This window comes from Castor canadensis, chromosome 2, assembly GCF_047511655.1.
Source record: "Castor canadensis chromosome 2, mCasCan1.hap1v2, whole genome shotgun sequence".
NCBI classification, from domain to species: Eukaryota; Metazoa; Chordata; class Mammalia; order Rodentia; family Castoridae; genus Castor; species Castor canadensis.
This window is the reverse complement of record NC_133387.1, coordinates 41,459,756-41,472,878: the sequence shown is the minus strand read 5'-3', so window position 1 is coordinate 41,472,878 and position 13,123 is coordinate 41,459,756. Positions and strand designations below refer to the sequence as shown.

The window sequence follows — 13,123 nt, the reverse complement described above, 5'->3', positions numbered from 1 at the left end:
CCAAAACAATTTTAAAGGTCTTTTAAATATCAGATTAAAATCCTGTCTACTGTGCTTTCTTCTTTACACAGGATATTTTCTTCCTGGTTTATTTTTATGAACCATTTTCCCTATGGGGAGAAAGGTAGTGTTGTCAGAAGAAAAGACTTGTAACCTTTTGGCAAAGAAGCAGCAAAAAGTGATAAAGATTTTTTTTTAAATCCCCTGTAGACAAACTTTACAAATGAGTGAAACTTTTATAAAGATAAATTGTGAAAGGGTAGGGTATACATTAGCCGACAGTGATGCAGCTGGAGGGTCACTGGGGATGTGGTTTGACAGGATTTTCCCTCTACTCACTGTGCTTATGAAAGGCTGGGGTCCTGGTTCTGGCTTTCCCTTGAAATTTTCATTTTCCCCTCCACAGTACTCTCTGGACTTGCCAGCTGACTCTGATTTTGAAATTCATTTTCATTCAAGGAAACCAAGACATTTTTCTATAAGGAATGGATTTGAAATGGTCTATTTATGTGTTGATATGGTTGCTGAATGTTTCCCTCCGTTGTTCCAAAGCAAATTATGAGGATTTGGGAAACACTTTGAATTGCCATTGTATTTTTTTTTCCTATTTTATTTCTTCTTTGAAGCAAATAGTATATAATTTGATTATTACTGACATAACAAAATAAATTAATTTAGCTTAAGACTGAATAGTATAATCAGACTGCTTTCATATTCTGGAAGAAAGGCCTTTTCCTCATTTTCTAGTACTCTGAGATCCCTAACCTACTCCTGGTGTAGTAGCCACGGAATTGCATTAAACTGAGAGAAGACTACAATAGAACGCTTTCTTTTACGGATGTTTTCAAAGTGGCTTTCAAATCCCATCACAACATATCTTACTGGCGCATCCTCAGTTGTTGTTCTTCTATAATGCTAGTCTTAGTAAAAAACTACAGTTTTGATTTCTTTAACTGCTCTGCAAACATTCTGTTCATGTCACAACATTGTGAGGTGTTTAAGCTAACATACTTCTGACAAGTGAAAGGAGAATAAAATGTATTCACAACAGTGGAGAATGGACAACTTTAAGCTTTGGGTAAATTAGTTGTCTCCTAACCTCATTGTTATTCATCTGTTACCTCCTCTTTATCCATAAATATTGCAGTTCATTAATTCTTTTGTTCACTTACTTATCTTACAAGAATTCATTAATTATTCTTACTATGAGCATCATTCCAAGCAGGAAACAAAACAGATGAAGACCTGGCCTCATCTCATCCATGTGCAGAAGCAGGGAAGGGGGAGCAGCAAACACCAACCTCCCCAAACAAAAAGGCATAATGAAAGATGCTGAAAAGAAACTAAAGAAAGGCAGGAGGATAGATAGTGATGTCAGTGGTCAGTGTCACTTCTCAGAAGTGGTGGTATTTTATCAGAGAAGTAAGAAAGCAGCTATGCAAGTATGTAGGGGAAGAGTTCTAGGGAGAGGTGAGGATAAGTCAAAGTTCTGAGGAACGCATAGCATAGTTTTTACAGAAGATTGGGATCTAACCTCATCACTTCCCTGTAGCCCTGTGCTGAAGGATTAGGGTGAAAGAGAGTTGAGCCTAAGTAGGAAATAATTAGCTAAAGAAAAAAAATCCAACTTCATCACAGAGACAGTGAGTTGGCAGGTCATTGTAAGAACACATTTGCTAATTGATTAAAAACACAAAAAGACAGGTAGAAGTGTGGCTTAAGTGGTAGAGAGCCTGCTTTGCCAGTGCGAAGACCTGAGTTCAAACTCCTGTCCACCAAACAAAGTAAACAAAAAACAAAAGGATGGTAGGAAAATAGAATCCAGAGAGTTTTTCTTTAATGAGAAGTTCATTTATTTATTTTGATGGCACTGAGGTTTAAGCTCAGGACCTTGTGCTTACTAAGCAGGCACTCTACCAGTTGGGCCAAGCCATCAGTCTTTTTGTTTGCTTGTTTTTACATTTAGTTATTTTTCACATAAGGTCTCATATTTATGCCCAACTGGCCTGAACCTCTATCTTCCTATTTATACTTCCTGTATAAGCTGGAATGACAGGTGCACACCACGTCTAGCTATTTGTTGATATGGGTACTTGCTAACTTTGCCCTTCCTGACCTGGGAGCACAATCCTCTTGATCTTCGTCTCCTGAGTGGCTAGGATCATAGGCATGTGCCACCACACCTGGCTCATATTTTTTTGATGGTGTAAAATTAGCAACCACACTAGCATCACCAGAATTGCCATTTCACAATTGTCTGTAATAGAAGACAGACCCAAGTAGACGTATATATGAACAAATGAAAAATTGCTTATATTTGCATGTGAAAACAGTAGGAGAGTTAGATGTTTGGCTTATCTTGGGTTTTTTAAAAATTCTTTTTAAAATTTTGTCATTTTTACACTTGCTTACATGTGGTATACTTTCTTTGAGCCACCTCCCTACCTCCCTCCATTTCTGGGCTTAGGGTTTTTACATGATTCAAATTGTGACCTAAAAGCTATGGAATCTGCCTTAGGTATTGGCAACGGTATTGGAAAACACTAATAGTAGAGGAAAAGTTAAGTAGTTTTCTAATTGAAAACAACTAAAGTCAACCCATTTCATTCTTTCCCCTTGTTCCCCACCACTGTCATATTTATAAAATTTTATGATCAAGGACTAAAATACAATAGGATCTGTATTTTGAATGTACACAATATCTTTTCAGGGTAATTGGTGCTGACAGGAGATGTAAATTGAAGTATGTGTTGACTGCTCCTTGGAATATATTCAGACTTTAATGAAAAGAATTATTAGGGAAGGGGGGATAAAGGAGAGCTGTGGAGGGGGTGAATTTGAGTATGGTATTTTTGATAGATTGCAAGAACTCTTGTAAATGCTGCAATGTACCTTCACCCAGCACAGCAATAAAAAAAATTGAAAAATGACAAAAAAGAGAATTATTAAGGACACAGAAGAAATAAATAGTGTTCATATTTGTGGTTGTAGGACATAAATTAGAATTGCAAAATTTAAAGTTGAAGCAAACCATTTGACTATGAATATACTTAGAAAAATATGAGCAATGTTTTAAAAAAATCTTTTATCAAGATTCATTTGTAATGAATGCATAAAATAAGGAGACTGAAAATCATCATTTTCCATCAAATGGAGAAATTTCCTGCATATGTGTGTGGTTCTTATTCTAAGTGATTGAAGTTTCCTCTATTTAGTTATATTCTAGAAAATAGATATTTCAGAAAATATTTTAAAACTATAAATTTCCATAGCAACGATCTTCTAATTTGTGCATTCCTTCCTGCAGCTATTAGTGTGTGAGTTCCTGCTTCGACTTTTGAGTTTGGACTGCTACAGGTAAACACTACCTTACGACTGGTAGGTGCTGTGGTAGATGCGGCCATCCTCTGCTGATGTACTTTTTAATTGACGAGAAACCAAGAGGTCAGCTTGGCCTCAGCTGTCTTTTAAAGTAAAATTTGATTTTCTTCACCTTTTTAAATTGGAGTTGTTAAAAACATTCAGGAAAAAGGCAGTATAGTAGTGAAAGGATATGGATTTTCACTGAAAAAAAAAACTAACCCACATTTAAAAAGCAAATGATGCAAATTAAAACACAGACACAGGTGGTTAGAATGAAAATGACTTCCATGTTTATGCTTGTCAGCAAACATAGTTATTTACAAATAACCCATATGAAAATGTAAAAAGGCATATTACATCTTCACATGCCATCTGTAGTAACTGAATAAAGCTTAGTGACATTATTTGAAAATCTGTACTTAATTGTACATAGACATTTTGTGCATTAAAAAGAAATGTACATAATTTAAAATAAATTACATTACAAAATTTACAAATGAATATTAACAGAAAATTCATAGACAGTTGGCTCCTAATTTAAACAAAATAAATACTCAGGTAATTAAGTTAACAAAAAATATACATTTAGGAGATTATAATTTATAGGAAGACAATCAGAAATTTAATAAAGTTACATTTTACAATGACAGATATTGATCTCTTCAAATCTCTGTGATAGAAATGGGCAGGCAAAAGTACCAGAAATGGAATCTAAAATGTTTATTTTCTTAAAAATAAACACAGATAGATTCCTGTAAAATAGCTGAGAAAAGTTTATTGAGGCATAAAAAGAAACTATTACTTTAAAAAAGAAAAAAAAACCCTACAAAACACAATAAAACAGACACCAAATTGCATTGTAAATAGAACAGAGATTTTTGATCCCATGAAGTAAGATTTCATATACTGCTTGCTTAATGGTCTGGCTTGGTAGAAGCACAAACAACCCTGCAAAATTAACTGTATTCATTTATTATTTATTTTATCCATTGAATGTTGCAGGCATAACCATTTCTTCAGGGTTCCTGCTAGATATAAAATTATTGTGTTACACTGCAGAACATTCTTTTTATAAAAGAATAACCATTTGCTAGGCCCATACTCCAGTTTCTGATGCCTGAGATCTTGACATGCAGCTCAGACCACCTGAGGGTAGGACCAGGTGGGACTATTACCACCAAAACAGGCAGATGTAGTTCTCATATAAAATAGACCCAGGAAGATTACCCTCTGCAAGATTCCTTACAGATTAGTTCACAGAGGTCTTAATCTGAGAGGGGAAATAGAACAAGAAACACATTTGAGCATGGGAACACTTTTACAAGTAGTGAGATCTCAGGTCATTTGGGAAGCATGATTTTTGCAAATCTACTCAAGACTCCAAATCTGAGGAATGGGCTTTCCTTTCTGTACAGTATTGAAAGGTCTAGGTCTCTCCCAATGTCTTATAAGTGAACAAAGACAGAAGGGGGGGGTAGGAGGAATAAAAGGATTCTGAGTGATACTGAAGCAAGTATAGGAATTGACATTTTTATAGAAAAAAATCCTCTCTTTTTTTTGCATGCCTTCTACATCTTTTCTTTCTTCCTTATTCATTGCTTTTATTGGTGAATTCTGTTTAAATGAAAATGTTAACATTTTAATTGACACTTTGCTTATAATAGGGAAGGAACAGAAGCCTTCTCCATTTTTTCTTATAAAAAAATGTGGGCATGTAGTAGGTGACTTTGAGGGAAGTCAACAAGATTAGCCATTAATAGGAGAGGAGCAAGACACCAGACAGAGGAAATTATCATAAAGGATCAAGGATACAATGAGCTGGAGATGGTAAATAAATGTGTGAGAAGTGTTAGTTGTTTCCTATAAGAAATGACTTTATCTTGAAGAATCTAGGAACAGGGCTTTACTTCAATGACCATTGACACCTACCTGAGGGTGGAGTAGGAAAAAAAGCAAATCAAATTCATCACAGCATATCCTAAGACACATTACATATGGAAAATGCTAACCACATTCATAAACAAACCTAGAGTAATGTGTTTAATTGCTATCATCACTCAATATTTTCCTTCTTTTGAATGTCTTAGTTTCCTATGTATACTAAAATCATTACTAATTTTTATAGTGACTAGCAGACTGTCTTACATATGATAATTTGATAAATATTTATCTTGTTATAAGTAATTTGTGCTTTGTTATAAGTAAAGACATGCTTTTATGCACTCCTTTTCAATTAGCTTAAGCTAAATTGTAGTGTCCTCAAAAAGGCTTTGAAATAAGTTTTATGGCCAGTATATATTGATTTAGGCATCGATGAATAAACGATCGGTCCCTTTCAAGAGAGATCATTTACACCACTTCTATATGGTGTAAATGCTTCTACTGAAACAGTCCAACAAAATTGAAATAAAAATTTTTCTTTTCTTTTTAAGCCAAGTAAGCTCTCATACTTACAGGACAGTATTTCTAAATTGTTTTAGGCTCACAGACCATTTTAGTAAGGCAAAAAGTGTCAATTGTCAAGTTACTACTATATTCCCCTTCTGAATTCTTAGAATGACCAGGAATAATATGGTTTTGATAAAATTCCAGTATTTAACTCATAATTAACTCATGCCAGGAAGAAAAATAAGACCATTTCATGTTATAAACATGAGTATAATAATCTCCCATTTGTCCAAATTAGCCAAATAACTATATTCTCCTCTCCCCTCTTCCAATAAGTGGCCCCGCAATAATAATTTTCACTAACCGCAAGCATCCAATATGTTCCCTGAACCTAAGCTCCTCCAAATATATATATATAATTTATAATGGAGTAAAGTATTTTATATGAATAAAACATCTTATATCTTCATACATTTTATAATCTTTAAATTCTTAATTCATTTAATTCTTAAACATAGGTCAGATAATATTAAATTATCTTTTTGAATTAATGACATTTTATGATGTGTTAAGTATAGTCTTAGTAGAAGCAATATTCTACATTTCATAATTATTAAGTGTTGCACACATTTCATAAGACCGTTACAATTTCCCAAGTAACCACAATAGAGCCTTCCTTAACCATTTTAGACAGAAGGAATTAATTTTATTCAAATAGATCAACTTGAGGATTATCTGGGAGACCCCCGAATATATATGTCAATAATCATAGTTTTAAAATAACAACATTTTTTTTTTTATTCCTCTTCAGTAAAACAGATGAAATAGATTTTAATTGTATGGTTTTCCTGGATTAAATCCTTGTCTTCAAGTGAAGTTATCATTTTAGCTACCCGTTCTCTTTAAAATGCTTATACTGCTTGGTTTATTAAATATTGTGTAAGGAACAAATGCTTCCACATTTCTTTCTTAGTAAAATTTGTAGTAATATTTTCCTTTGAGGAATAATGACATCCTAATCTCATTTTTTGTTATTCTTTGCAGATACTCTAATGGACAGCAGGGGGAGTTCAAAATCCACTATGTGCTACAGGAAAGCAAAATGCCTTGTATCTTTAACCACTTTCACAGCAAGCACAGCTGTATTTAAGAAAAAAATGACTTTACTCTTTTTTAAAAGACCCGAAAGCCTCTCTCTTGCAAAGGTTATAGCAGTATATGTTGCCTGAAAAATGGCATTGATTTTACATGACACCTTTTGAACTTTCTTGTTATGAGGAAAGAAGTCTGCTAACTTAGATACTGTTCCACTGTGACATTCTCAGGGGTATATCTGTGAAAATATAGCTACTTCCAATGCAGTAAATTTAATGACTGAATTTTCACTTCTGAAATTAAACACTGGTGAAAGACAGAGGGTAAATGAAGGAAAACGAAAGAGGACAAAATGGAGAGTTAGAATTACAAAGCATCTAGAGTGAGGGTCAGCAAAGTAGGATGTGTAAATGTGGCCTGCTGGCTGCCTGTGTGAATAAAGGTTTACTGGAAAGTAGACACACTCATTTTTTTTCTTATTGTGTAACATCTACGATAGCATTGCTCAGTAAGCATTACACATCTATGGCAGACACAGACCTGGCTGAGAATATACACTATCTGATCCTTTACAGAAAAAGTTTGCCATCCTTGATCTAGATATTTAATAAAGGTCTGGACAAGATATTCATTCTTCTTCTTCTTCTTTTTTTTTAACTTTTACGTTTTGAAATCATACATTAAAAAGACTACCAAATTCTACCAGTGAGAAAGACAAAAGACTGTGGATTTTGAAATACTGTTTACCAGACAGACCTTCAACCTAAAACTGAGAAAACAAATCAAGGAGAAGAAAAGTTAATGTATAATTTTGATTTCTTTTAGTTACAAAAATCATTGATACATTATTTTCTCCATCTGCTTGAAATTGAAAAGATGACCAGTTCCTTTTTTTCTTTTCTTTTCTTTTTTTTTTAACAAAGATAACAAATATAAAAATCTAGTCATAAACAGCCTTCAAAGAACAATTACAAACTAATTAGAGGGATCCACCTGTTGTAGGGTTAAAGGGTCAGAACTTCAATACGTAAATTACCACCATGTTGACAATTTCAAAATGGCAGCAGTGATGAAGAAAAGAGTATATAGATAGCAGTTCTAAGAGCTGATTCCATCCTGTTTCCATCCAAACTGAACTTTGCTCTCTTCAGGATACAAGAACTTGCAAATGTCTGTATGACACTCTTGGCACAGATGTCTTCATCCCATATGAAAAGAGGCAGTTTCTGTGGCAATACTGGATAAGAGCCTATCATACTGCACTAATATAGTGCAAAAATGTGCCTTCCATGTAGCAAAAAAGATGCAGGCAACAAGTTTGAAATTAGGGAAAGTACAAATGTATTAACACAAGCAAATTAGTTTTCCAGACAATAACCACTCTAAAATACTGAACTTGAGGACTCTTTCTTCTAAGATACTAGTATATGTCCAGCATTCATACATTGGAGAGAGACAAGGGTGAAATCCTATAAAAGAGTCTGTCTCTCAAATGCAGGTCAATAAAAGCTACCATCAACCACAAAGATGCTGAATTTGTTCAGTGTGCGTTCTGCTCAGCTTAAAAGCTTTGCTTTTTTTCACTGTTAAAGTTGCCTATTAACAAGTACATAATAATGTGTATCATTCAGTTGAGTATACATGTTGTTATGCTTGACTATAGTATTGTAGAACATCTCTGTATTAATTCATCATGCTAGAAAGTTCTGTGGGTTAGCACTGCAGTCTTACATCAGGCATCCCAACTGGCCAACTTCACCAGTATTTTTCAGAGATGAAAGTAGTTTTTCAATCGGTAGATTGCCCAAAAGATGACTCAAAGCTCTCAAAATGCAACTAAATCTCCTAGAATTCTCAAGATTGATGGTCTATATGTAAGTGGTACTGTCTTGAGTATTCCCAGTGGCAGTATGGTTTTCACTCTTTTCTTTATGATGCTCTTTTAAATGGTTAAGATGAATTATAATCTGCACAGTTTAGATACTGTTACTGTGGCCTCTGGATACATATTACAAAGTCAGAAAACCAAAACTGGTTGTTGCCAGGAAAAGTGATATGTTACATGTCTGCATCACCGTCATAAGCTAAGGTTAAAGGTTTCAGTCGGTTGTTTTGCCGTCTTTGGGGTTTCTTTGTCTTTTTGCTGTAAAAAAATTCATGAAAATTAGGAGAAAGCAAAGCACCATTCAACTGTAAATTTTATTGTGTTAAATTTTTAGAAAAGCAAAACAAATTGAGGGACTTAATTTTCCTATTTATCCATACTGCCTAAATTCAACCTTGGAATTTGATTTTCTGGTCATTTTGAATTTTATACTTTTGTGACCTGAAGAAACATTAAATAAGTTTCAATTATTTTAGTACTTTATAAAGGACAAGTTATCCAGGTGGAACTCCTTTAGTACTAACAACAGAAGTGATGTTATTGCATAATCATCTGCATTTGGCCAGAAAACTATAAATAATAGTTAGTTTATAATTAACACATTTACAAATAAAAATGAATAAGATTAGGTATCATCACAGTATCTTCCTCCAGTAGAAATTCAGCGTAATGATCCACACAAAGCAACATTCTTTGGCATTCTTGCAAGACAGCAAACTTGAAAAGATGACCTGGAACAGCCCTGGCTCATTTTCAGAAACTGAATGGCTTAGATTTGTTAGGTTTTAGGTTTTCTAAGACTAAAGTCTTTTTTATTTAGAATTTCATGCAAACACTAAAAATGTAGCATATTTGAGACACTGGTTTACCATTCCTGTGTTGCAGGCAACTATTTTCTTTGAAATAAAGACACGTGTATCCCCTTAGATTATTTAAACACTCACCAAGCTAGATAAATCATGGAGACAATGAAGATGAGCAACACAAATGCTCCAGCTGCTACACCATAAACCCACGTCTTTAATCTTCCATCTAAGAAGAAGGGAATTACTTATTAATTTACATTAGTCTGGGCTATATATGACAGCCTTTAACTATGACCAATGACTAGTCACATATGACCAATGCTTTTCAAAACTCAAAATGAGTTATTGCTCAGACAGTTAATGATTAATTTAAGTCTGCTATTATGAGTTAGATGGTGCTTCATTGAAGGTAAATTAGCAAGGAAAATTGAACTGAAGCAACAACTAGTGTTTGTGGTCAGATGCTGAGTTCATATGTTTAACCTGAATTTTACTTCAAATTCAACATATGTGTAATGCTAGATACACATTGTCTTATGATTTCCAACCTGTTTTAAGAATGCCACATTATTTTAAAAAGATGAAAAGTAATGCAACTTAAAGAAAATTGTACAATCTAGAGTTGATGCAGACAGGTATTTGAGCACTTGCTTTATCATTTTCACATTTTTGTTTCAGATGAAAGGAAAGTGAATAGATTTAACATATTTATTTTGAAATTATTTAATCCTTTATCTAGTCTATACTTACAGCATGTGTATGCCAACTTTTAGGGCTGATATAAACTGGTCTAGCTACCAAATGCCCTCCAGCATAGGACTGCATTTCTGATGCTCTTAGTTAGGGTTCAAACAGTTGCTTCTCTGTGATCAAACTGAACATTCTCAGATTTCTGTATAGTCTTATTTGTCCCAGTTGTGACTAACAATGTGCTTTTTTCCTAATTCTTATTTTCATTGTTATATTTCCTTATTTAATGTAAAACTAATTATACTTATAACTTTAGAACTGGGATTAAAATAAGTAATATAATCATAAATTTTTTTCTCAGCAGAATGTAATTTCATTTCCGTGATCTTTGGGCACAAGTGCTTTTATATATAACAATGATAAAAAGATGTAAGGAAATAGAATAAGTGAATACAGACGAAATTAAAAAAACATAATAGTTCAAATGAAAATGGTAACTCATTTTTTAAAAACCCTTTGGCATTAGCTAAGTGTCAAACTAAAGAATTCTAACTCAACACTGTTCGGTCATTTCACCTGGCCCAAACGGCTGTAGAAACCAGGTCCTTCCCCGTCCTGCTGGGTTACTGGACATTTGGGTCGGATGTACTGCCCGACTGGTTTTCACATCTCCTCTTTTGTCCTCCACGGTGGGTATGACCACCACGGGGATAAGTGTGCACTGCTCAAGTGTACTGTTAGAAGACATGACTTCAGTGTACCCTTCTTCACAGTGGCATGCCTTTGTCTGGAGGGAACAAGAAGATTTACACTAGGCACGCAAGGTGATTGTTGAAAGCATAACAGACCTGACTAGAAAAGAAAACTTTAAAGGATTTTTTGTTGGAATTTACCACATGCAGTCCCAGTCTTAAAAACAATCTTACTTTTTTGTATTTTACATGGAGATATTCTAAAAGCAAGTGCATTCAGAATGGTTTGCATTGTTTAAAAGCGAGACATAAAATGGAATTTTTATATTCTCAAGACATGTTTCTCTTGGGGGGACAGCGGATGGACTGCCTCAGAGACAGCAGTATGACACATGAGGAAGGTGGCTTGTCCATTCTAAGGAATTTGCACATACCTCGCTACAGTATGAGTGGGGTTGAATACATGGTGGGTTACAAGACCTGTCAGTATCAGGCTGGCTCACAACCAAGCAGCCTCCTGCAAAACAGAAAATAATATTTTGAAAATTAGTATCTCTTGTTATGATAAAAATATTTCATTGTTATTGCCTTGTCTTTGAAACTTGAACTACCTTGGGAACCCAAATTTTTTCTGACTGTGAAATATTTGGTTAATCTTTGCCATTTAGCAACTTGTGGTCCTTTTTATCCATCAGACAACACAGTGCCTGGTGGTAAGTAGGTGTCCAATATGTATTTGTCAAAAGGATGATTTAATAATTACCATTTTAGAAATGCTAGTTGCACATAACCTGCCAGTAGTTCCTGAATCCAAGCCCAGAAAGTGAAAAGCAGATTTAATTTTCTTTTAAAGTTGAAAGTAATTCTTGGCTATTCAAAACAATAGTTTTCTTATCCCTTGTAATAATAACTCATTAATTTATGTGGACATGCATAAATGTATTTTTAGAATACACATTTCCTTTACAGGAAATCCTATTCCTATTAATTCAGGGTATTTTGGAGGAATAGGGAAGAAAGCAAATATAGCTACCAAATCTTTTGTTTGTACTATTTTTTTAACTTGATATTGATGTGATTTATATCCTCTTTCTTTTTTTTTCAAGTATCATACAACCATGCCTGAGCTGTTGTAAGTTTTAAGGTGGGAACAGGTATCTTAAAGAAACAATATTAATGAAATGGGATGAACTAACTCAGCTTCAAACTATACTTGTTCAGTTTGACATAATTTTATCAAAGCAAATTTTTTCTATATTCATGGAACTGATGATCCTCTGGATTTAATCAAAGGTGCTTATTGCTAATTCTTTGTTTTTCAATACTGCAAGTGCAAAATACTCATAGCAAAAATTGTTGTGGAAAAGCAGGCAGTCATTGCAAGGCATTTGCAGCTAAGTGGCCATATAAATTATCATTAAACACGAGGAGAGAAAGGAAAGCAATATTTTGAGTTTCTTATAAGGACAATCCATAAATTAAAACAAGTGATTGAGGTATGTGATATACTACATGTGTTCATATTTCTCATAAAGAATCACATCTAAAGAATGGAAGAATAATGCATATTGCATATAGAGTTTATCACTTACACATTGGCTTTTTGGTACTGACAGTATTAGGAGAAAGAAATAATATTGGAAATTTGCTGTGTTGTAAAGAAACTAACAATATGATTTCTACAGGCAAGTGTTTTAAAGTGTGACATAACTTTGCATTGGGGAATAGTTCCATTGCAGTGGGAAAATAACTTTTAACACACAGAAGAAAAGCTAGACAAATATTATTTGCATCCACATTAAAAAAAAATGTCAACACGGGTTCACTGGGGAAACTGTTAAAGTCCCTCAGCATAGGTTCAGGAAGAATGCACACTGATTTCCACCCTCTGGGTTGGATGGATGATCTGTGTAACAACTGGTTCAGAAAGCCTGTGCTTCCTGTCTAGGACTCTTCTCACCCCATACACCTTAGCATGGAGTTAGGACAGATTTTTCTCTGTTGAAGGAGCACAGACTTTCCTGAAAGTTGTCTTTTCTTTTTTTTTAATAACATACATCTCCACTGGGAGATGCTGTTATCAAGGGTTTCTTGATACAGTCTTCTCATGTTTAAAATCCTACCTTCAAAAGAATGCAATTTAACATTCTGTTTGAGCTTTCAAAGGGAGGATATAAGTAATTAGGTTACAATAAATCCAGGTA

The 13,123-nt window shown here is 34.1% G+C and overlaps 1 protein-coding gene and 1 long non-coding RNA gene across 2 annotated transcripts in view; one reads left to right on the top strand and one right to left on the bottom strand.

Annotated features, from left to right (window-relative positions):
- Positions 1–3,381, top strand: part of LOC141420597 (uncharacterized) — a 35,015-nt gene extending 31,634 nt beyond the window's left edge. The window contains exon 5 of the long non-coding RNA XR_012445119.1: positions 3,308–3,381. This is a non-coding gene — a long non-coding RNA (uncharacterized lncRNA). The remainder of the gene's footprint in view (positions 1–3,307) is intronic.
- Positions 3,382–3,630: 249 nt separating this feature from the next.
- Thsd7a (thrombospondin type 1 domain containing 7A) overlaps positions 3,631–13,123 on the bottom strand; it is a 398,347-nt gene continuing 388,854 nt past the window's right edge. Inside the window, exons 25-28 of the mRNA XM_074064652.1 lie at positions 11,354–11,436; positions 10,804–11,014; positions 9,676–9,763; positions 3,631–8,989 (exon numbers count right to left, since the gene is read on the bottom strand). Of these exons, the coding sequence (XP_073920753.1) occupies positions 8,905–8,989; positions 9,676–9,763; positions 10,804–11,014; positions 11,354–11,436 (467 nt within the window). The 3' untranslated portion in view covers positions 3,631–8,904. The remainder of the gene's footprint in view (positions 8,990–9,675; positions 9,764–10,803; positions 11,015–11,353; positions 11,437–13,123) is intronic.